The 23,356-nt window shown below is 38.9% G+C and overlaps 6 protein-coding genes across 12 annotated transcripts in view; 2 read left to right on the top strand and 4 right to left on the bottom strand.

The window, feature by feature from the left end:
* LOC108606375 (glutamine-dependent NAD(+) synthetase) overlaps positions 1 to 419 on the bottom strand; it is a 32,079-nt gene extending 31,660 nt beyond the window's left edge. For both annotated transcript variants that reach the window (XM_017996430.1, XM_017996429.1), the window contains exon 1: positions 202 to 419. The gene's annotated coding sequence lies outside the window, so the exon portion shown is untranslated. The remainder of the gene's footprint in view (positions 1 to 201) is intronic.
* Positions 420 to 673: 254 nt separating this feature from the next.
* Positions 674 to 3,629, bottom strand: LOC108607268 (E3 ubiquitin ligase Rnf157). Its single transcript, XM_017997961.1, has 3 exons — positions 2,296 to 3,629; positions 1,236 to 2,185; positions 674 to 1,152 (listed from the first exon to the last, which is right to left on the bottom strand). The coding sequence occupies exons 1-3, from the start codon at positions 3,525 to 3,527 to the stop codon at positions 980 to 982; spliced, it is 2,355 nt and encodes a 784-aa protein (XP_017853450.1). The 5' UTR covers positions 3,528 to 3,629; the 3' UTR covers positions 674 to 979.
* A 1,560-nt stretch (positions 3,630 to 5,189) lies between these two features.
* On the top strand, positions 5,190 to 19,410 carry LOC108606693 (b(0,+)-type amino acid transporter 1). 5 transcript variants are annotated; one of them, XM_017997057.1, is made up of 9 exons: positions 5,191 to 5,296; positions 14,413 to 14,584; positions 14,685 to 14,731; positions 15,291 to 15,392; positions 16,711 to 16,953; positions 17,020 to 17,518; positions 18,167 to 18,263; positions 18,529 to 18,847; positions 18,909 to 19,410. In XM_017997057.1, exons 1-9 carry the CDS (start codon positions 5,248 to 5,250, stop codon positions 18,977 to 18,979), a joined length of 1,599 nt encoding a protein of 532 aa, XP_017852546.1. In that variant the 5' UTR covers positions 5,191 to 5,247; the 3' UTR covers positions 18,980 to 19,410. The 5 variants fall into 5 exon arrangements, with proteins under 5 accessions (XP_017852549.1, XP_017852546.1, XP_017852547.1 ...); XM_017997056.1 differs by lacking the exon at positions 5,191 to 5,296 and adding an exon at positions 13,135 to 14,025; XM_017997060.2 differs by lacking the exon at positions 18,909 to 19,410 and having other exon boundaries at positions 5,190 to 5,296; positions 18,591 to 18,762.
* On the bottom strand, positions 19,005 to 21,089 carry LOC108606694 (nucleoside diphosphate kinase 6). The gene is made up of 2 exons (XM_017997061.1): positions 20,819 to 21,089; positions 19,005 to 20,757 (listed from the first exon to the last, which is right to left on the bottom strand). The coding sequence occupies exons 1-2, from the start codon at positions 21,016 to 21,018 to the stop codon at positions 20,508 to 20,510; spliced, it is 450 nt and encodes a 149-aa protein (XP_017852550.1). The 5' UTR covers positions 21,019 to 21,089; the 3' UTR covers positions 19,005 to 20,507.
* Positions 21,090 to 21,301: 212 nt separating this feature from the next.
* Positions 21,302 to 22,108, top strand: LOC108605832 (probable 28S ribosomal protein S25, mitochondrial). Its single transcript, XM_017995639.1, has 3 exons — positions 21,302 to 21,517; positions 21,590 to 21,784; positions 21,887 to 22,108. Exons 1-3 carry the CDS (start codon positions 21,381 to 21,383, stop codon positions 22,056 to 22,058), a joined length of 504 nt encoding a protein of 167 aa, XP_017851128.1. The 5' UTR covers positions 21,302 to 21,380; the 3' UTR covers positions 22,059 to 22,108.
* On the bottom strand, positions 22,097 to 23,063 carry LOC108605831 (probable RNA-binding protein 18). 2 transcript variants are annotated; one of them, XM_017995637.1, is made up of 4 exons: positions 23,009 to 23,063; positions 22,841 to 22,947; positions 22,543 to 22,756; positions 22,097 to 22,481 (listed from the first exon to the last, which is right to left on the bottom strand). In XM_017995637.1, the coding sequence occupies exons 1-4, from the start codon at positions 23,018 to 23,020 to the stop codon at positions 22,176 to 22,178; spliced, it is 639 nt and encodes a 212-aa protein (XP_017851126.1). In that variant the 5' UTR covers positions 23,021 to 23,063; the 3' UTR covers positions 22,097 to 22,175. The 2 variants fall into 2 exon arrangements, with proteins under 2 accessions (XP_017851126.1, XP_017851127.1); XM_017995638.1 differs by lacking the exon at positions 23,009 to 23,063 and having other exon boundaries at positions 22,543 to 22,710; positions 22,841 to 22,910.
* Positions 23,064 to 23,356: the final 293 nt, after the last annotated feature.

Raw genomic sequence — 23,356 nt, 5'->3', positions numbered from 1 at the left:
GTCTGAAAAATCAATTACTTAGTAGGGCAAGTCGGCATCAAAACAATACAACAATAATTAATTAACACGCCAGCGCGGGGGCGCCCTACCACACTCTAATCTCAATCGCACTCACACATGCAGCACGCGCAAGGTGCCCTTGCCCATTGTTATTACAATAATTAAAGTTTAGCCTGCACGCCGCTTTGCAGTTTTACATACCCTGCTTGTCGTTGCGCCTTTTCAGCGTTACACAATTTAGTTAATTTATGTATTATTTTATTAGGCGAACGTTATGATACCAGGTTCAAGCTTGCAAAAGTAAACAAAACCAAATTGGCAACTGAAGACTGTTATCGAACTTGATTTTAGCAAGTGTCATCCAAAGCTTTGCTCGATATACGATACCTGCTGCTTGTTGAGCAGCCATAGCATATGCAAGTATTTGAATTGAACTAAACTTCAAAAAAAAAAAGAAAAAGTAAAACAATCTTTTGTTTATGGTTTTTATTTAGCTAATAAAATAATTGCTGTCATGTGTATTTGGAGCTGCTTGTTGGAATGTTGTACTAGTATATTTTTTTGTTATTATTGTTCGTAATATTTTGTTCATTTATATACCCAAGCCATTTGTTGCTTATTATGTATCATAAGATATATCGATATAAGTATAGATTTTAATGTTATGCTAAATATAATATATTTGTATATATATTTAATGTTGTATACTGTTGCTGTTAAAGTGCTTCACTATGTGTGTATATAACTGTGTGTTTATTGCACGCTGGTCTATGGCCCAAAGGGGAAGCGGCACTGATTTAACTAAGATTAGGCGCTACAAATAAATAAAACATTATCATATAAGTACATACCTACATATATGCAGACACTTGTCATTCCGAAAGGTTTACACATTTTATGCTATGTATGAAACAATTGTTTGCACATATGCAGCACGATTTTCGTTAAATGGATAGTCAGTAGAGTGGAGATGATAATCTCAAACATTGACGGCATTCTGCAAAGCAGTCTTGTCATCAACAATAATATTGGCCGTCGATGTTGTGGTTGGATTGGAGCTAAGAAGCTGCTTGGTTGATGAACTGGATGAGTAGCTGTCGCTTGAGCTACGCGTCGATGCCGAATTACCGCTCACCGGACTGTCCAGCATATCTAAAATAGAGAAGTTTTTATATATAAAGCTTAAAACAGTACAAATTGTTTTTAATTCATTGAAAACATTTAGAGACGCTTACCCGGTAGTGAGCTAACATTGTTGCTCTTTAGATCAACTGGCCCGCCTGGTCCCACAATATTGCCCACCGATGTGGATTTCTTGTGAAGAGCGGCAGCGGCGTTCTTCTTGACGCCGCTTACAAAGCCCACGACGACGGCATTGGGTGCACTCAAATTGGTGCTGCTGCGATTGGTAATTGTGGTGGCGCCACAAAGCGGATCGCCACTCTTGGCCCGCTCATTCGAACAGAGCGGACTGAGTATTGTGTTCTGAGTGTCCTCCGGCGTATAGTAGTCGGAGTCTTCGGCACTTAGATTGTTTGCCAGTGAGCCACTCTCCATGCTGGGCGTATTCTCATCTGCCAGTTCGGGACGTTGATTTGTGCGCTTTAATGATGAGCTCTTGCGCACTGGCTGAGACTCTGCATCCGGAGTGCTAGTTGGAGTTGCAGCCTCATTGACCACTACATCATCTTCATCGTCGTCGCCTAAGCTCGCCACCACCTGCTTGAGCGATTTAGTTGAATTGTGCTTGCTGCGACTTCCAGGCGAAAGCAGCGGCGATAATTTCTCATTTTCACTATCCTCATCATCACCTTCGTTGTGGTTGCGCTTCTGATACTTAAGACCCGCATGACGTTCATTAACAATATGCAGCTCTTGTTTGTCCGACGAGCAGCTTAGCGTTGGCGTTGGTGGCGACATGGGCGATGTGGCTGCGGACTTTTTCGGATCACTTTCAATTTCAACGACCGACAGCGCCGAGGAGGCGCCGCCGCCGCCGCCCCCACCAGCGGTATTGGTAATGGTGCCCACTTCGTTGGTGGTGGTGCATGTCGAAGCATTCTTCTTGATCTTTGGCCGACGCTGACTGCTCGACTTGATCGGTGATGTGGGCTTGATGTCACCAGTGGTCATTGTCGAAGCGGCTGCAGTGGCGCTGCTATCCGTTATATCATGTTCGCTGTTTCTGCAAAATGAAATAAAAGTTGATATGAATATGAATTAGGCGATATTGATATACACTTTGGCTAAAAATTTTTCATTGGCAACCCATTGATTTAAATGCTGCAGCATTACCTAGCGCGTGCCACATACTGTGGCGGACCATTGAGCGCCTCAATGAGCGAGACGGGTATATAGCCAGGCGGCACATCGACAGGCGCTGGCTCGCCGCCCGAAGTGGGCGTGTTCTGGTGCAACATATGCGTGCTGATGCCTTTCTGCACGGCACGGATTTGCAAGAGCGCACGGAATGGGGCACGACAAATGGGACAATTGTTGGCCTGGTAGCGCAACGAGTCAGCGCACGAGTTGCAGAGACAGAGATGGCGGCAGGGCAGTATGAGAGTGTCACGCGTTTCGCTCATGCAAATGACGCACTCGCTGCCATGATCATCGATATCCTCATCAATTGAGGATTTGTTCACTGCCTTGTTCTCAATGCCATAGATCTCCTGCAGCAAATAACAAAGGCCGTCGACAAAGATTTTCTGCTTCAGAGCACGCAGCACATAGCTATTGGTCTCCGGATGATGATCAATGACGCAAATTGTGGTGTGCGATTGGCGGCACTCGTCGTTGCCCTCCTCGATGACGCAGTGTATGGCCACAGGATATTGCTCGCGACCAGAATTGTAGATAAGTTCATCTTCGGGTATGAGTTGCGGGTTAAATATATGTCCGGGCTGTGAGAAGCTCTGGTTGATGCCCTTCTCGTAGTGATACGTATCCGAGGTGAGCGTAAGTCCCTCGCGTGGCGACAATGTCACACCGCTGGGGCTAACATCCTCACTACAAAAGTAATAAACAGTGATCGCGCACTTGGCATCCGAATCGAATGTGAATTCAACGTTATAGCAGCATGTGGGAGGCACTGCATCTATATCGACACCGCCCGTCATGCTGCACATTACATTTCCGTCCACTTCTTCAATGTTGCCCTCTTTGAGCTTCTTTTTCTTCTCTTTCAATGCATCGATATCGCTGTCTGTGGGCTTTTTGTCATTTGGTATACGCACAAAGCGCACGGACTCTTTGCGTATGTTGACCAGACTCTTAAGCGTCTTGGTTGGTTCATTCGCTTGTGGCGGAGGATAGGGAAACGCTGTGGGTCGACTGCCCAGAAAATTAAGATCTGCATTTTCACCAAACAAGTATGATTCGGGTTGGGGCGTGTCGAAACGTTCACCGCCCATTATGAAGTGACTGCCAAAGAAGTTGCCCATGCGTGGCGGATATTTGTAGGCATGGTTAGTAGGATGATCTGCTTCCTCGACAGCTGCATTTTGTCTGCTCACGAAGTTGCCCATTAGGTACGTAATGTGGTTTGGTCTTTTTGCTTTTTGCTTTCACCTTGCACTGGCTCTGTTGTTTTGTTCTTTCTTTTCTTTTTGCACACAATTACAACATTAGTGATGTGAGAAATCGATAACGTTGTTCGTTCAACTCGATTGCCTAAGAAAATTCGATTGATTAAGTGTTGTTAATTTTCATATCAGAATAAGTATGTTAATTGTTTAGTTTATTTTGCACGAAAATCTGCTTAAAAAAGCTAAAAAGCTAATAGTAGAATTTTTGTTATTCAGCAATGATTTATGTATAAATATCGCCGTCGGTTTCGATTGGTGTCGACTGTCGCTAAAAAGTCATATGTTCAATAATATCGATATTTGTGCGCGCAGTTGGCCGGCCGCCACATCCTGGAGTTTGTGCTCATACTGCTCAGCTATGCGCGCGTGGTTCAAATTTGCCATCACCAACAAATATAAATTTTGATGTTGACAATTGCTTAGCAATAATTAACTGCTATAGTCACAGTATACTAACGACTAAAACTAACTCATTTGATATATTTGTGAAAACTGAACTGCTTGCTTGCCGCATATTAGTTGAGGTTACGGAAATGTGCGAATAAATACATAGTTATGTATATATTTGTATAACCCTTGAAAACCAATGCTGGGATATCGCTTACACAAAGCTTTCGCTGCGGTTAATAAAAAACATGGATCTCTCTAGGCCTGAACTGGCTTTTAGCGGATAAGGGCTTACTAATGCAACAAAACGAATCTCAGATTACGTGTGCGCATAGTTTATATAAGTGAATGTATGGATGTATGTAGTAGAGCAAAACGCCTACGCCATTAATACGAATGAATGCTATAGCTCATCGATTTTTCTGACGCGCTAACCAAGATGAATTTTACAAGCATACAAAGTTAGAAAGGCAAACACAAGAGAAAGAAAAAGGTTGCAATTGCTATGTATATAAATATTAAAATGTTGATTATCGAAAGCAACAACAACTGTCGATCATAAGTCAAAGCTCTGCACAGATGCATATAGATAGATATATATACATATATAAAAATGCTGACAGGCCCAGACGCAATTCTATACGCAACACACACTACGAATAATATGCCAGTAACTTTTTACATACAGGCAAGCAGAACTACAACGCATAGCTATATATATACATATGTATATATGTATATGTATATGATATGACAGCTGCTGCTCTTTTGCTCGAAAGTTCTCTTTAGCATGCTCTTCTACTCTAACTGACAAAGTCAAAGGGCGGCGAAAAGCTCATAAAGGAGCATGACGAAAATAAAAGCTTTGCGCACAGCCAAGTGTAAATGACACTGCGTAACATAATTATAGTTTGATTAAAGCAAGCAAAAAGTTACGCGCATTTGCTTATGCAATCAAAGCAGTTTATATTAAAAAACAATATTTTACTAGTTGATTTAGTAAATTTAAATGCATGCACTTTGCTCTCGGTTATGTCGCACAGTGTGTAAAATACTTTTACGTTTTGGGAGTGAAGCCGGGCCGGCAAGTTTTAGCGACAACGTTAGCCGATACGTTGTTGTTGGTTTTTTTTCTCGCCTACGAGTGTACCGAGTGTACTTGGGGCGGCCCCAGTTGTCGTATATATAGCGAGAGACAGACGCGTTCGCGTTCATTCTCTTGTAGTGTTTAAAGTGACATGAAAGTGACGACATTGGTGCACTGCAACAAGTCATGTATCAGCATGTCGAACCAAACCACACAAATCATATTCATGCCGATGGTGAGTGCAAGCTGCCACAACAATAAAAGAACAACTATTTTTTTTTTACTTTTTTTTTTTTTGCAACACTAACTTATAATAAAATAAGCTACAAGTGTTAATTTTTTTTTTGGTTTGTTTGCTAATTAGTGTGTCGCATTTTTTTTTTGCATTGCCACGTGCATAATTGTGTGCGCTGGCGTATACGTTATATTTGGCTACATGGTGCGTATGAGCTATTATTTTAAAGCGATGTTTGCCCAGGCAAAATTTGAGCTCAATGCAGCAGCAGCAGCAAGCGCATGCGTTAAGCTAGTCGAAAATAAATAATTGCTAAAAAAAATATACATGTGCATGTGTTTGTGTGTGTGTTAAACAGCTGTTTGTGCTTTAAGCCAAGTTTATTATAAATTGCAACCGGCACAACTTGGGCTTCCGGCAAAAGTGCAACAACAAACTGTGTGTGTGTGTGTGTGTGGGTCACGCTCAGCAATTAGTGCAACACACACACACGCACGCACGCACGCACACACACAAGCAAATATGCAATGCGTAGCAAACAAAATCTCTTCCTGGGCGTGTGGGCGTGGTCTCGGTTGCGCTTTTTGATGTCAAACTGATTACGCAACAGTTAAGACTCTTATCACTAAGCTTAGAGCTATGCAACTGTACCAAAAGGCCACAAGGACATTTTCAGTTAATGCGCTTAACGAAATGAAAAGAGTCAAGTTTGCAGCTGCTTGGGTTGAAGCATTTCTTACATTTCTTGCTGTCAACTAAAGACTGCACTTAACTAGAGGCAGTCAGCAATATAATTTTAGCTAAGGCACGCACATTTCTGTGAATTTTTATGCCATTTCCACTAGCATTACTTTTCTAGCTACGAAGCGCCATGAAGCAAATTCTAATATTATACTAATTTAATAGCAAGACAGGCTTAAGGAATTGCGCAGCAGCATTTGCAATTAAGTCGCAGAGCTTTGTGGTCAAGGACAATGCCAAGAGCACAGCTGCAAAGCTGCTAGTCAATTAGTTAGCTCCAAGGCTTTTAATTTAATGCCTTGCATGACTGCAATATCAATCGAGTAATATGTTTAACAACGCAATTTAAATTAGCAGCGTCGTAAATCAAAGCACTAAAATCAACCCTTGGCTACAAGCTGTGTGGCTGTGTTGAGCTGTAACTGTAACTGTGCCTGGGCCGCAGCAAGACCTTCAGGCAATGACCCTTTTGCCAGGCAGCGGCTAGCTGCGCAGATAACTATGCTACAGTTTTACTCCATCATCAAAAATTTCGCACAAAACTTTCACACAACGATGCGGCGCACAGCAAAATCAGCAGCAGCAGCAGCCGGCACACACACACACACACACACACACGCATATGTATATGTGCGTTTATGCTTGTGTGTGTAGCCCACGCAAAGCGCTAGACTTTGGGGTTGGTCCTGCTGCTGCTGCTTTATTGGGGGTGGTTGGGTTGGGCTGGGCTGCTGGGGCTGCCTGATTTTGTCAGTGAGTGGTGCGTGGGAAGCGCACATATTATTAGCCAGCTCGTTGTCCTCGCAAGGACATGCACAGCAGCGCATGCGTTAAGCCAAAGCTTTTGTCATTGAACAACAAAATCAACATTGTGCCCACTACTATGGCTGCATATATATATATCATGATATATATATATATTTTATATATATATATATATAGCTGCTTTGTGGGCCACAACGTCACCAGTAACCGGCAATTGCGTAAGTTTTGCCTTATTTGGTAGCGACTATGTCATAAAAACAGGTGGCCACTCCGCCTACGCCTAGCTGTCTGTCTGTCTGAGTGTGTGTGTGTATTTGTGTATGTGTGTGTGACCCTGCACAGGCATTTGATTTTAATAGCAGCGCCTAGAAATATCCAATTTAGTAAACGTGCATTAAAATGTGCGCATTTGCAAACATCTGGCAACGCTGTCGGGTAGCTGCACTTTGAATAGAATTTAGAGAAAGTTTTAAAATGTTGAAATACTTTGCAAAATTAATGCAAATTTTATTGAAAATGCAAGTAAAAGAAATGTTTAAAATATAAAAAGTGTTAATAACCAACACTAACAGCTATTTATGAGTGTATCAAATTAATTTGAAATACTGTATTGTCAACTTTAAATAAATAACTAATTGTTAAAAGTCTAGTATTAGTTACATATTTAAAATTCAACACAAATTTGCCAAGTATAAGTTAATATTTATATTAATTTTTATATAATTTGTTTAAAGCATGCTAAAGATTTTTGAATTATTTTTAAATTGAAATATTAACAGATTCAAAGGCGCATAAATCGAAATTAACTTCAGCAAATACGATAGATATGTATGTATATAAGCTTTTGCTTTTATCTATGTATATATTTACATATATCTGCAATCTATGCATTCCATCTGCTCTTGCTGTTCTCCTATTACTTGCTGCCTTTTATAGTTACAATGTCCCCCAGCAAGGGCAACGACGAGCCCCTAAATTTAAGTCTCAATACCTTTACATAAACACACTTGTGTGTGTGTGCGTGTGTGTGAGAGTATCTGTTGTCGACTGGCTCGTGTCTGGATTATGCTCTCTTAAAATTGAGTTCAATGCCTTGCTCGTGCCACGTCCTTACGAGTCCTTCGGCTTTGGCGCTCGTGGCTTTGCTATTTCACAATTTTTGTCTATTTTCATTAAGCTTGCATGAGGAGAAAATAAACAAATGTCTCGAAAAACCATCAAGAAATTAACTGAGAAATTGTAGAAAGGCTCTCAAGGATGCATGCATAAGAAAGAAATGTGTGGGAAAAGCGGCCATAGGTGGGAAAGCTTTAATACATTAAATTTTCATTTATGAGCATTGACGTTGGACGTTGACGTTGAGAATATTTTGCTGTTGCGCCTTTGGTATTTTGTTATTTTTAGCAATCAATTGAATGGCAAAATTCTAAATTCTCTATTTCTATTTACAATTTGTCATCTCTGTGTGTGTGTGTGTGTGTGTCTGAAAATTGCGACGCCTAGCTGAGGCTAGTCAAATGAATTTATCGCTTTATAATTAAAATACATGCCCAATCATTAGCGTCAGCAATGTGGGGGGAAAGTCGCTGAAGTTGGCGCGTCACGAGTCAAATAAAAATCAATTGACTTAAATTGAAACGCGCAACGAGCAACACACACACACTCACACACACACACACACAAACATGCATAGGCTTAGACTCAAGCGTTAAATCTGTTTAGATCAAAACTGATGGACATTTAAAATTTTGCATTATCTTGTTTTTTTTAATACCCAACACTCAATTTCACTTATCGCTGTTGAAATTTTGATGATAATGTTTATAGAAAGTGAAAGACAGCGAGATTAAAATTGTTTAAATGAAAGTTATGCAACTTTTATCATAAATAAATTTTTCCATTGCCATTGCAAGGTTATCGCACATTTATTGTTGTTTCTATAATTACTGAGTACTTTTGAAATAATTATCTTGTCTTAAATATTTAATTAAGCTGCTTGCACTTTTTATCACATTTTAACTGAATTTATTTGCTGTCCCAACAGTTTTAGATTAGAATGGGGAATTTTTTTTTGATAAGTGTAAATATTTCGATATTGAAAGTAAATAACACTAACTTCAAATTTATTTAAGTTGCTCCTGAGCTGCTCTTCAAATACTTTAGACATTTAGTAAGCTGCTTAAATTGTGTTGCTAATGCTTAAAAATCATTGTATATTTTTTATTGTTGAAAACTAAAAACTTTATTTTTTTCCACTTTATTCTTTACCATTTCGCTTTGTATTATTTCTAATAATGTGACAGAGAGGAAAGTACTTGCAGCATATGCAACAAACGGTGGCAAGTGTCGAGTGCCAAAAGCTTTTCATGTTCTTTGCATTTTCCGCTTGTAGGCAGTGCAATCTTTTAGCCGAGGCAATTGTCACGCACTGCTTAAGTGCATGACCTTCGCACTAATGCGTTGACAATGTCAAGGTCGTTGATGTTTCTGTGTGTGTGTGTGTGCACTTTTTAAAATTAAAAAAAAAGAAAACATTATGTATATAAAAATATATGTAAATTGTGAGGCAAAATAAAATGCTTGACTGTGTGGCAAGTGCGCTTAATTGAGCGGCAGAGTGAGCGAGCGAGAGCGACACTTAAGCCAACCCCCTGTTGCTTGAGCTAAAATCATTGGCAAAGTGCAAGTCAGGCACAGAGCGAGGCACTTAAGACGCCTTGACATTGACTTTGGCTGCAGTTGGCAGCTGCCCACCCCCCCCAGTCAGCCACCCGCAGCTCAAAGTGAGAGCTAGTCCGTTGTCTGCACTTGTCGTTAATTGAGCTGAGTAAAAGTAAACGATACATTTCAATTAAGCGAACACTGCGAACATTTTCGACAGCATCCAATAAACCGGAGACATGCCGGGAGCAGCGAACTAGACACACACACACATATACAAAGCCGCTGCTGCTGACGCAAATGCTATGTACATATGTATAAACATATTTGTTTCAAGTTTTATATATAAATATATACATAAAAAGTAGCGCTGTGCTAAATACACGCCTCTCTCTCTCTCTCTCTCTCTCTCTCTCTCTCTCTCTGTCTCTGGTATTGCCTATGGGCGCAAACTTTAGTTAATATTTGCTTTTTATATTGACAAATCAATTAAGTTCGCATTGCTCTAGTCACACGCTGCGTATGCGTGTTGCTTTCGTTTGCTTAACATGTCCTGACAAGTTCGAGAGCGTGCTTTGATTGTCGGCATGCACAAATATTTGCCCAAAATACATATCAATCAATCAATCAATTGATCTAGCGCTTGTTTTCATTGAATTTTGTGACATTTTATAATTTATGTATAAAAACATTGCATGCGCTATTTTCATTAACAGGCACAGCAGCAGCCTAGCGCGATCGTTAAATAAATAAACTAATAAATTGTATATTTAATATTATACACTGCTGCGTGGGCAGCAAATAATTGTTAGGGTGGCTATGCAAAAAGTTTAAATATAACCCATACAACTTATTGTTTGTTTGTTTGTTTACCGCATTGCATTTCACAGTTGACAGTTAAACAATTGCAAAATATGCGCCCAACTAAATACAATACATTTATGCATGTGTGTGTGTGTGTGTGTGTGTGTTTGCTTAATAAATATTTAAACACACACACATACGCATAGAGCATCATTTTAATTTGGACACCTGCCAATAATAATGCAGCTAAACGTTTCACCCCTTGCGCTAAATTTCGCTTTGTGTGGCAAATTATATTTAAAATTTTCATTTGCAGCAGTCTGCGAAGAAAAAGAACGGAGAGAGAGAGAGAGAGAGAGAGAGGCGCAACTTTTATTTTTTTTTCTATCCGCGTGATTATTACTCATGGCAAGACGTTGCTCTGCCGGCGTCAGCAGCGCTTTGCTTTGCGTCACAGCTGTGTGCATATGTGTGTGTGTACCAAGCTCAATCACTTGCTAGCGCACCAGACTGACGCCCACTTCATAACAACAATTTGCTGGGTGTCCAGTAACATGAACTATTGTTTACTTAACTTTATCTATTTGACTCTCACATCAATTTGTCGAATTTATTAACAACAAAACGTAAGAAAAACAAATTTACTAAATCAGTCGCGCAGGCGACTTTGCTGACAATAACTGCACTGCTCTTACCTGTGGCGAGTTGCGCTCTCGCCCTCTCACTTTATCGCAGTCTACGTGCAAGTCCAAGCGTTCGCATTTTTCGCTTTTTGCTCTTTGCACAAGCTGAGCTAATTGTAAACTGACAAATGTCCCAAGCCTATGTAATAAGCTGGGGTCCGTTACTTGATTGATTTGCAGGGCTGGGGAGTAAGGGTAGGGCTGCGCCTTATTAATAGATGATCTGCTGTTGCCATTTAACAAGCTGTTAGTTTAATTAGTACATGTGCTATGTATGTGAATGAATGCTATGGGCAAAACAAATTAGATTCTTAATTGAAAAGGCTAATGTAAAGTTTTAATTAAAGAGCAATTTATTGGCTAACAAGCAATGCTGCTTTTCATTTATTTAGAATTTTGAGCTTAACACTAACAACCTTGTCCACTGTCAAAAACGAATACGAAGCAAAAGAAAAATAACGGTGCAATGCAATGCGCGCAAGCCAAACAAATGAGTTCGTTTGCCTTAATATTTGCTGTGACTTTAAGCCAGCAGGCTTCAATCCTGAAGGACAAACTCTAAAAATGAAGAATAATTAAAACATTGTATATATAATTGCTAACTTTAAATATGCTTTGCACTGAAAAATTTATGTTTATGTTGTTGGGCAAAATGTCAAATCAAATGTATGTACATATTTATAATATATATTTATATTTACATACATATGTATGTATGTACATAACTAAATACAAACTTAAAAGCTTAATATTATGTATAGCATATTTCAGAGGCTGTGACAAGTCTTGACACTTAACATTCAAAGGAACGGCAAGCATTTACATTTGAAAATACACTTGTTTTCAAATATTTGCATGCAAAAGCAATTATTCTGTAGACTTTGATTTGTTTACTAACGTTCTCTGTACCACTGTGCCTAGTTTAATACAGTAATGTGCTTGCAAAGCGAAAAAAAAAGGACAGAGAAACAAAAACAAAATTTAAGCATGGTAAACAAGAATGTTCGCTAACCGCGTGACTTTTATGACAGAAAGCATGGCAAAAAAGAAAAAGAAGAGCGAGAAAGGGAAAGACTAGCAAGATTAAGCACAATAAAATACTCGTGCAAGAAACAGTTTATTTATGTTTATATGTGACATGCATATACATACATACATAACTAAAAACATACATATTTAAAAACATGCTATGTATGTATGTACATATGTGTGTATGCTCGTCACACGTTATTTATTTATAAGTTTAGGCGCGTGTGTATGGCAGCTGCTGCTGACGTATTAGATAGGGTCCAGCAGCAATGCAGTCCATAGCCTAATGCGTGTTGCCCTGTAGGAGTCAAATGGCTGATGAAACAATTTAAGTGAAGAGCAAATGCGTAAGCGAGCGCACAACCCATGCAATTGCTTAACTTAACAGATGTGTAATAGACACGCAAGAGCAGCAGCGAGCACATGATCCATTGCAAAACAGAAAGAGCGTGAAAGAGTGAGAGGGCAATGGCAATCGTTTAGGGAATTCCGCATTTAATAAACAGTCAATTGAGCCAGCAAGTTGTTGTTGATTGAGATTGAGTACAGTGCAAACAAGACAGCCGCCAGCCGCCAGCCGCCAGCCACGAGCACACATTCAATTCAACCAAAAATCATTTCAAAACAATTATGCGAGAAAGAGCGCGCGCGCTGAAAAGAGCGCAAGAGTAATGAAAAAAAAATTCGACTGCTGTACAGCAGCACGCACAATAAAAGAGCAGCGATGCTTTTTATGCTTTTTTAAGAGCGCGAGTGTGTGTGGGAGCAGAGTTCTCTGCTTGGGAACCCTTGCAATGCTCAAATTGTGTGCCACTGTACAATTGTGTGCCACTGTACTGCAGTTTTGATTGAACAGTGGACAAGGCGACTACGGGCAAATAAAAACGTGGCCAAAGACACAAACGCCGACAAGCGCAAATAAAAGCACACAAGCGCAGCATTAGCTGAAAACACGAAAGAAAATTAGAAAAACAGCAGCAGCAGCAGCGCTGCTATAATAAAAAGCCAAATAGCCTGAGAAAATATTCAAATTGCGATATTTTGTGAACAGAAAATATTTGTGTGCTGTTATAAATAGCAAACGACGAGCAACCGACCAAAAAAAAAAAAAAAAAAAAAAAAAAACACATAAATAAATAAATAATCACCAATACATGCATACATACATAGATATATGTATGTACAAGCTTTCGCGTGTGTCTGTGTGTACATAAATTTGTAAAAGAAAATCTCTTCACCTTCGCGCTGCTCATCAGTGTGAAAATGTGGCTGCAAATAATTTGTCTGCAGTGACAAGCAGCGCGCTATTAAAATTCATACATAACAAATTGCAAAAACAGGCAAAAGCGTAAAAAACTTTGAGATTTTACTCTGGCTGTATAAATTAGGCGCACGAGGCGAGGACTTGTACTTGTGCAAATATACATACAATAAATTATATACATACATATGTACATATTGCCGGCATTCGTGTCACGTAGACAAGTGGCGAAGAAGCCGAGAACCGACGACAAACGTTAAAGAGAGCAATAGCAATAGAATTACAGGCGCCCAGCCTTTTGGAGCCGCAACGCGAGTGAGAGAGCCAGCCAGAGACAGAGAGAGAGAGATCTCTGCTCAGCATCAGCAGCAGCAGCAGCGACAATTTCGTGGACAGCGACAGGCGCTTGCTTCGTGTTCTTATTGTCGGCAGAACGAAGCTTTTACTTTTGTGTTCGTGTGTGCTCGCGCGTGTGTGTGTGTGTGTGGAAACATATTTGACGACGCGCCTGCAAACTGTTGGCATAGTTGCCAGCGAATAGTCGCCCACATCGCACGCGTTTTTTAGCAGCCGCATTAGCAGCAGCAGCAGCCAGCCAGCTAGCCAGCATTCGTTATTTTATTGAGATTCGCTTTCGTTGGTTATATTCTGAATCGCTGAGAGCTGAAATTCGCGGCGAAATAATTTTGGCTATTTGTTATCCGTCCATGCCATGCGCGATAAAATATCACAACTATTTTGCTTGCAAAAAAACGCATGCAAAACTAATTCAACAGATAATAGAGGTGGGTGCTCATCCATGTCTGTATGTGTGTGTGTGTGTGTGTGTATATATGTGAATGGGCGCCGCTATCTATGTAGATACATGTGTCTGCTGATATGCGTCTAATGCGTGAGGCATTCATTAGCCAAGGCTATAACCGAAATATACAATATACTTGTATGTGTGTGTGTGTGTGTGTATATAAAAACGAAAATAGAAACAGTTTTGCCGACTATTTGTTTATCTATCAAATCATTCAATAGGACAAGTTCTTTTTTTTTGTATTTTTTAACTAATGCCGACACAATTATCTGTGCATATATTTTATTGTTATTGTGTGTGTTTTGCTAATTGGCGTTTCTCTTTTTTTTTTTGTTTTTTTATTTTTGTTTTGCTCTGTGATTCGTAGGACATAATGTGCCAACAAAAGCAACGAACAACGGGACTATGTGTGCCAATGGGTCTTTTGGGACAGAAGGGCCCGAAGCGACAGAGACCGACTCATCAGGGACCGGGCGGATGCGGAAGTCGCTGGAGAGGAATGGCTCAACGCAGAACGACACTGTTCACCTCGAGAGAAGGTAAATAAAAGTTTTATTTTGAACGTTTTGTGATTTGATTTAACTTTGCTTAACCATTAACATAAATTATGCATTTATTTTTGATTTTCTTTTTTTCTAGGCTGGGCCTCTTCAGTGGGGTGGCTTTAATTGTCGGAACTATGATAGGTAAGTTCATAGGCAATATTTTTGCTATTGAGCGCTACGCTCACCTTGTGCTGCAGCATTGAGCACATTGGAGGCGCGTTTTGGCCAAAAATATACGCGTATAGCTCGCTAACGAGCAAACGCTGCGTATGCGTAATTTATTTTTAGCGCACGCATAAAAGTATCATATCCATTGACAACATTGATAAACAAAAGGCTAAATAACGAGCTCGCGTACTGTTTACAGTATACAGTATTAGCTCAAACTTCTTTGACGTTGACGTGTACATTTCAATTTCGACTGTTTGTTGTTTATACAATTTCGTAAATATTGCGCATACGCCACCGGCAACAACAACAGCAATGCGGTGCTATGCACCTATGACCTTAAAATGTTGTATGCCGCATGTGGCACGCAATGGCAATCAATGCAACACGCAATGCTTGACGCCCACTTGCCACGCCATAAAAGCTTCCAATGTCAAAGCTTTTTACACTGATGACGTATGCAAGCGAAAGCATTCTATGCAAGCCGGAAGTGCATTCATTCACTAATTTACATATATTAACTTTGTTGCAGGGTCTGGAATATTTGTGTCACCCTCCGGTTTACTGGTTCGCACCGGTTCCGTTGGAGTTAGCTTTATAATCTGGCTTGCCTGTGGTCTGCTCTCGCTTTTGGGTAAGTAAACACACACACACACACACACACACACACGTACACACACTAATACTTATGCAGCTGTCTAGCCAGTGTGCAGTGACCCATTTATATTGCACACTAGTTAGTCGTATTATATCCCAGGCTTCTCATCCATCACTTGTTGCTGCCGTTACGCCTGGCACTGGGCCAACATATTTAGTTTTTGCCCATTGGGGTGTGCCTGGCACCTCCATAATACTATATACACACATATACATATATACATATGCTATATGTGTCTATAAGTTACGTATGTTGCGCTCTATTGTTGTTTTTATACTCTAAACAACAATTGCCATATCAATTTCTGAGCCAAGTGTGCAACTTGCCATTATATTTGCCCACATTTTTCACCAGCCATATTTCAATTACAAATTTGAATTTGTCAGTTCATTGATTTACGTAAATATAGCATTGAATTTCAAGCAATGCGCTAGTTATATAAATAAATAATGCAAGAGCCTATATCGTAATATAATCTGTAATAAGCACAAACTATATTGAAAGTACTAAAAGTTTAATTATTTCAAATTGGCAAATCTGTAATACATTCAATTTTATATACAAATTAATATTATCTTAAATAAAAATATGCGTGCGTTTATATTTTTAGTATATTCAAATTTAAAAATTAAAGTTATTATATAAAAAAAAATAAATTTCAAAAATTAAAATCCTATAGTATCAAAAATACTTATAACAAAAATTGAATATCTTAAAGTATGTTAAAAATTTCAATATCAATATCTGAAATATTTCATTTTTTTCTGCTCGAATTGCAAAACTAAATTTTTATATTTTAGCAAATATCTTAATAATTTTAATAATTCATTTGATTACTATAAGTCAAACATAATAAACTTTTGTTTTGTCTATAAAAGAGATAAAAACAATGTTTTAAAAATTATAGTACTAAAAAAAATGCATCTTTATGTTTACATAAGTATAGTATATATCAGCTGCCTTATATAAATTTGGTGAGCCTTAAAGCAAATTCTTTTATGGCTATAACCGACACGTGCACGTGCTAAGCTGCTTACAAGACATTTAATTTAATGTTAGACTGGCTTACAACAAGTTAGCACGCCACTCTGTGGCCATAAGCAAACAGCAGGCGTCATATGTATAGGAACAATAAAAATAAATGTGAGCAGCAGCAAAATAATAAACTGAAATATGAATTCTATGCATAATTTTGAAAATCAAGCTGTAACTATTTGAATGGCCAGCACTGTGTGCGACGCAGACTCATTAAAACTTTCACTTATTCATGCTTATTAATTTGCTTAATTTGCAGGCGCTCTGGCATACGCTGAACTTGGCACGATGAATACTTCGTCTGGTGCGGAATGGGCCTACTTTATGGACGCTTATGGACCAGCGCCAGCGTTTCTTTTCTCATGGGTATCGACACTGGTGTTGAAGCCATCACAAATGGCCATAATCTGTTTATCCTTTGCGCAATATGCCGTTGAGGCATTTGTCACCGAATGTGATCCGCCCAGGGGCGTGGTCAAAATGGTTGCGCTTGTGGCAATTGGTAAGTTATATAACTGTCGAACTGTTTGTCAATAATTAACTCATTCTCTCTCTCTCCCTCTTTTAGTGATGATATTGTTTGTCAATTGCTATAGTGTTAATCTGGGCATGGCCGTGCAGAATGTTTTCACTGCTGCCAAGTTGGTGGCCGTTGTTATTGTCATCTGCGGCGGCGCTTGGAAATTGTTCCAGGGCAACACGCAGCATCTGTCGAATGCATTTAATGGGCCGATGCCGAATATTGGGGCCATTGCGACAGCATTTTATACGGGATTGTGGGCCTACGATGGCTGGAATAATCTCAACTATGTCACCGAGGAGATTAAGAATCCCAGCAAGAATTTGCCACGCTCTATTATGATTGGTATACCATTGGTAACGCTCTGTTATGCATTGATTAACATTTCCTATTTGGCTGCCATGTCGGCCACCGAGATGATCGAGTCCGAGGCAGTCGCTGTCACCTTTGGCAATCGCATTCTGGGCGCCCTTGCCTGGTTAATGCCGCTAAGTGTTACCATTAGCACATTTGGCAGTGCCAATGGCACGCTCTTCGCTGCTGGACGGTAAGTCGAATCGAATATCTACATATAAATAATAATAATTATAATATTTGTGAGATAATTTTTGACATATCCTAATGGAATTCTGAAATACTAACTGATACTAGATTAACAGCTAAGGACCTGATACTTTCTCAAAAGTTTCCCTTTAATATCTATACATGCCTAACGAAGTCTGAAGTTTCAAAAATATAAAAGAGATAGACTTTCACAATATCAGTTTTCTGCTCAGAAGTTCGAAAGAGAAAAGAGAATATGGAACTTTGAAGTCCGATTGACTTTACAATTGTTACACAATGAACTTTATCTGATGTTTTCCATTGAGAGCTGAGCTGAGAAGTTCCTTTTTAAGATTTATAGATAACGAAGCCCACGCTCTAGTTGTCGAATCGAAAAATTCGGAAAATAAAAGTGATAAACTTAAAATATTAATTCGAAATTCTGTAGATGGAAGTAAATTGTAGCAAATTGTAGTTTTCTATTCGACAAATTCGGAAAATAAAACATTATCGGAAAATATATCAGAATATCAGTTTTCTGCTCAGAGCTTCGAAAGATTAATGAGAATTCGGATCGATTGACTACAATTGTGGCAAAATGAACTTTCTCAAATGTTTTCCATTCTTAAAATGTCTTCTCTATTCTTTGCAGTCTTTGCTTTGCGGCCAGCCGTGAAGGTCATCTGTTGGACATCTTGTCGTATGTGCATGTGCGACGCTTGACACCAGCACCTGGTCTCATATTCCACGTAAGTTGCAGTTCAAGTTGCTCTAATTAAGCCCACAAACACATAATCTTTATATGCCGTCTTAAATGCAACCCCAAACACACACAAATTGCTTTTAATTGTATTTAGGCTATATTCCCCCCAACCATCCATAAATACAAAATTAGATTCATTGTGCTTCGATTATGTTTTTTTTTGTTTTCTTAACAAAATCCTCCTATTTCTGTGAATCCTTGTTCTAAACATTGCCTACTCCTTCTTTTCCACCCAATTTCTCTTCTAACAGTCGCTGATTGCCTCGGCAATGGTGCTGCATGGCACAATTGATTCGCTGATTGATTTCTTCAGCTTCACCGCATGGATATTCTATGGCGGCGCCATGTTGGCCCTCATCGTGATGCGATTCACCAAACCCAACTATCCACGGCCATATAAAGTGCCAATTATCATTCCCGTTGTGGTCTTGGTCATCTCAGTGTATCTCGTTGCCGCGCCCATATTCGAAACGCCACGCATTGAGTATCTCTATGCACTGCTCTTCATCTTTGCCGGGCTCATCTTCTATGTGCCGTTCGTCAAGCTGGGCATGACGCCACGCTTTATGAGTAAGTAACGCCCACTCTCAACTCTATCGAAATTTCGAACTAATTCAGAATCTATTTGCAGACAAGGTAACTTTGTTCTTCCAGCTGCTGCTGGAGGTGGTGCCCACATCTTCGATGGCCATGTTCGAGTAATAATTCTCCAAGTGCTCAAGAAACGTGTTGATGGAATGTTGATAATTACATATGTACTTAGTTCTGTAGACGCAACAAAAACAAAAACAACAAAAAAAAAAAAGCAAAGAAATTACCAAAATACTTACAAAAAATAATGAGCAAAAGCAAAGCAAAACATTCACAGATATTCAAGATTATATGTTACATAGAGAAGTTGCTTTAAGAATATTCTAATTGTTATGTCGTTGTTTGTTAACTATTAAAAATAGTTGACCCCAACCAAACAAACAAACAAAACAAATTCAGAGCGTGTTCTGCTTGCATTCAAATTATAGTTGTAAATTATAAACAATTGGAGGCGCTAGTGCTTAAAATTGTGTGAGCTTAGCTTAGCTTAACTATTGGTCTTTGCCCAACGAACTCAGACCACCAACAATAACAACAACAACTATAACTATAACAACAACAACAAAGGAAACACAACAACAAAAGTCTCTGAATAAATGTCTAGCAATTTGCACACGCTGCTGGCATTTTGTTAATTATATTAAGGAGTGAATCCTTTATGTTTATGTTTCACTGTAGAGCCCGTTAAGAAAGACATAGCAACTTAGCTACAGTTTAAGTTCTATCTTAAAACCTTTCTGTCCCCTTCTTTCAAACTGAATGTTTCTAGCATTGGCGTGTGTACTATAAAAAAAAAAAACACGTAACCCGAATTGTGAAAAACTGTAGGACTGCATATAGGCATTAATGATTGTAATTGATACCAAAGGTTTAGCAACAAAAAAAAGCAAAAAATTAAAAATTAAAAAAAAAATAACAAGATATTTATAAGCTTAAGACAAAGAATGTCCGATTTTTGTTTGATGTAGCGCTTAGGCGATAAATGTTGCAACAAAAATAACTCACATAAGAGAATAGCAAGCAAATTACAATATACTAAATACTATTAAGCAATTCGTCAAACGCTTATAAATTACATAAGTTAGAGCAGCACACACTATTAAATGCATAGTGTGTCGCTCTCTCTCTTTCTTTTTTGTTAAACAGCAAGAATTTTCAATTGATTATTATATTATTTACAATCGGAGAGAACCTACAGCATACACTATATATACTTAATTGTCTTGCTCGTCTTGCCAGATTTGAAAAGAATTATGGCAATGCTTATATTTGATATATATACAAACACACATACTATTTATATACTACAGTTATGCCCAGTTACAAGGGACGTACATACAATTGATGTACATATAATTTGTTAAGTTTATAAATTTTATAATTTTTATTACAATCTACATATTTACAAAGGAACTTAAGAAACAAAACAACAAAACTACAAATCTCTATTCTCTATTTACATACATACTTAAATTATATATACATACGTATTTACTATATACACGTACTTGTAAAACGGAGTATAAATTGTATTATGTAACGAAAATTTATATAATAAAGTTTTTGAAACAACAAATGCTCATATTTTTGACTAAGAATACATTTTGGTGCTCGTGTGCTTGAGTTTCTCTCATGGCTCTCACGCCTTATGCGTTTGCTCGCAGGTTTTATTTATTTTAAACTCTGGAAAGAGTATTGCTATTTCACGCAGAGCAGAGGCTTCACTGTCTGATCCATGGCAGGCATTGCGGGTATCCGAGAGTCCATAGAGCGCACGTATACAGTCGGGTTCGCTATAGACAGCTCTAAACACTTTCGTTGGACCCATGAGGTGGCGCCACTTTTGAATGCATGCCTCCGATTGCAATATGAGCGCATAGCAGGGGCCACTAAAACATATAATGTATTAATGGTTGGAGCTACTAATATATTGAAATACACTTGATTTACCTGTGCATAAATGTAGTTAGCCTGTTGTAGAAGAACTTTCCCTTGTGCTCCGCATAGAAGCGTTCCGACAGCTCTTTCGTAATGCGCACCTCTTTGGCTTCCAATATATTGAAATTGCTGCTAATTAGCGCTTTGATTTGTTGCAAGGCGTATGTGTTGCGACACACATGTGGCTTAAGCACGGCCAGCGTAATTTCCATAGTGCTATTATTTATATTACTTAACTTATTTTGTTTTGTTTCGCTGTTTTCGCTATGCAACCGCTGAGCGGCTAGAGATGTAACTTATTGAAAACAAGCTTAATCGATAACAATTAATGTTATATTTATATAAATTGCAGCTGCGGTTTTGTATAATTAAAAATTCACTCTTATTATTTTACAATCATTTGCTAAAATTATTCTGTTATTATTTGTTAAATGACGGCTGCATCGATATGTTTACTTATCGTTATGCTGCTGCGTTGTTATCGATAGCCATCTGTGTGTGTTTTGCTATATTACACAAGTGCCGCCGCATTGTAGTTATTTTTGCATTTAAATTGAATTAAAACTGCTGAAAAATGCCTTTCATGAAGGGACGAGAGCCTATAAGGCGCACTCTGAAATATTTGAATGCCGGCAAGCTGGTTCTTAAGGACAAGGTGCGCATTTTCAGTGTCAACTACAATACCTATGGAGATCATCATGCGGGCGCCAGGTGAGAGAGCACACATTCTTGCTAAACTTTACACAATAGATGCTAAACTAAACTTTCTTTCTCTATGCGCAGAGACTTTGTGTTTTGGAACATACCACAGATACAGTTTAGAAATCCTGAAGTACAGGTTGTTACGTTAAAAAACATGACCCCTTCGCCGTTTGTGCGCTGTTACTTTGAGGATGGTCGGGATATGATTGTGGATCTTGACAGTCGCAATAAGGACGAGATTATAGAGCATCTAGTCAAGGTGGTGGGCAAGACGCGGTAAGTGCATGTGTTCATCATTACATTTACTCTTTCATCGTTTAGAGCAATACAAGCGCTCTTCTATTTTATGGACAAATAAATGTATGTTATATTTTATAGTGAGCAACTGGATGCGGAGGCGCGTCTGGCTGAGAGTAAAGATAATCCAGCCAATTTTGGATATCGCTGTGAACGGCACTGCATCTGTGAAATTCCCGGACAACTGCCCTGTCCAGGCACAGTGAAGCTGCCAGATAATATGAGAGGAAAGTTCTTATTTGCACCCAAGTAGAATTAGACAAATTATTGTTTTGTTTTTTAAAAAAATCAGATAAACTATATGTATGTTTATATAAATTAGACGTAAAGTAATTTTTTAATGTACGTATGACTACGATGAGAGGGTAGCTCAACGTCTTTTGGGACGCTGTTGTCGATGATATGGGGCGGAGGATTTACTTTTACTGTATTTGCCATGTTGTCCAGGACGTTGCAATGAGTCTCGATCCTTGTTGAACTGATAGCGCTGGATGAAGGGCACATTTGGCTCACGACCGCTGTTATTGAGTTCTAAATTATCGTCTGTCTGGCGTTCCAACACCTTGAGTTTGGCCTCTATGGCGCGTATGGCTTCTGTTTTGCTTATTTTCTCCTCACGTTTGCCAGTACCCAGTGCGGGTATCTCAATACGAGGCTTTGGCTTTTGGAGATCATCCTGATAATGCATAAAAACTATGAATAATAATGTCTCAAGTTGGTTTTCCAGTCTTACTTACATATTTTATATTTTTAGCTAGTCGCACAGCAATGGAGCGACTGCCTACACTGGTGCCGTCCAATTTGAGCAAAGCATTTGTAGCGCCCTCAGTCTGTGCGAAGGTGACAAAGGCATAGCCTCGGGACTGGCCCACCATCGGTCCGCCCTTGTGAAAGAGCATGTCAAACTTTTCGATGGCGCCGCATTTTTGCATTAGTTTGAGGAGTTGAAACCAATAGTTGTCAAAGGCAGAGTATATATATTAGCACAATTTTGTCTATTTGGAACAATTCCTGTTTATACAGTACACAACTTACTCAGTGATGCGGGAATCTATATTTCCCACCCAGATGCGTCTGTGGTCCTCAGAGTTGGTGATGGTGTCTCCAGCACTGCTGCCGGCAGTCGCGTTTGCTGAGCTCCCCTGAAACATAAATAGCGCCACATTAATATAGAATAAATATTATTGTTATTTTCTTACGCACAGCATTCGCCATTTTTGTGTAGTTTTTTCCTTTCAGTTAGCTAGTTGGATGATAGTGTGTTGTCATGAACAGCTGATAGGTCGATAACGTTTAATATCGATATCTTTGGGCGGCAAAATTAAAAAATTGTATACAATTTCAATTTATAAATGCATGTCAACGGTAATTTAAAATAAATATAGTAAAAATCATGCTATTAGCCCAATACTCTTTTAAATTGTATATAATGTACACAGTAGCGCTAAATCGATAAGTTTGAAGTCGTTGATATTCGCAGCACACTGTGATTATTGCCATTCAAAAGGGCGCACGCGGTCTTTTATTTCAAATTTATAATTTGAATTGAAG

This window comes from Drosophila busckii, chromosome X (genome assembly GCF_011750605.1).
Source record: "Drosophila busckii strain San Diego stock center, stock number 13000-0081.31 chromosome X, ASM1175060v1, whole genome shotgun sequence".
In the NCBI taxonomy this organism is placed as follows: Eukaryota; Metazoa; Arthropoda; class Insecta; order Diptera; family Drosophilidae; genus Drosophila; species Drosophila busckii.
This window is presented reverse-complemented; position numbering and strand designations above follow the sequence as displayed.

Coding starts and splice junctions, on each gene's coding strand:
- LOC108607268 (XM_017997961.1), bottom strand. CDS start 3,527: ATGGGCAACTTCGTGAGCAGACAAAATGCAGCTGTCGAGGAAGCAGAT. Junction 2,186..2,295: donor CAGTATGTGGCACGCGCTAG/GTAATGCTGCAG, acceptor TTCATTTTGCAG/AAACAGCGAACATGATATAA. Junction 1,153..1,235: donor CAATGTTAGCTCACTACCGG/GTAAGCGTCTCT, acceptor TCTCTATTTTAG/ATATGCTGGACAGTCCGGTG.
- LOC108606693 (XM_017997056.1), top strand. CDS start 13,953: ATGCGCGATAAAATATCACAACTATTTTGCTTGCAAAAAAACGCATGC. Junction 14,026..14,412: donor TAATTCAACAGATAATAGAG/GTGGGTGCTCAT, acceptor TGTGATTCGTAG/GACATAATGTGCCAACAAAA. Junction 15,393..16,710: donor TGGTCTGCTCTCGCTTTTGG/GTAAGTAAACAC, acceptor CTTAATTTGCAG/GCGCTCTGGCATACGCTGAA.
- LOC108606694 (XM_017997061.1), bottom strand. CDS start 21,018: ATGGAAATTACGCTGGCCGTGCTTAAGCCACATGTGTGTCGCAACACA. Junction 20,758..20,818: donor CTAACTACATTTATGCACAG/GTAAATCAAGTG, acceptor TATATGTTTTAG/TGGCCCCTGCTATGCGCTCA.
- LOC108605832 (XM_017995639.1), top strand. CDS start 21,381: ATGCCTTTCATGAAGGGACGAGAGCCTATAAGGCGCACTCTGAAATAT. Junction 21,518..21,589: donor GATCATCATGCGGGCGCCAG/GTGAGAGAGCAC, acceptor CTCTATGCGCAG/AGACTTTGTGTTTTGGAACA. Junction 21,785..21,886: donor AAGGTGGTGGGCAAGACGCG/GTAAGTGCATGT, acceptor TATATTTTATAG/TGAGCAACTGGATGCGGAGG.
- LOC108605831 (XM_017995637.1), bottom strand. Junction 22,757..22,840: donor ATAGATTCCCGCATCACTGA/GTAAGTTGTGTA, acceptor TGACAACTATTG/GTTTCAACTCCTCAAACTAA. Junction 22,482..22,542: donor TAGCTAAAAATATAAAATAT/GTAAGTAAGACT, acceptor ATGCATTATCAG/GATGATCTCCAAAAGCCAAA.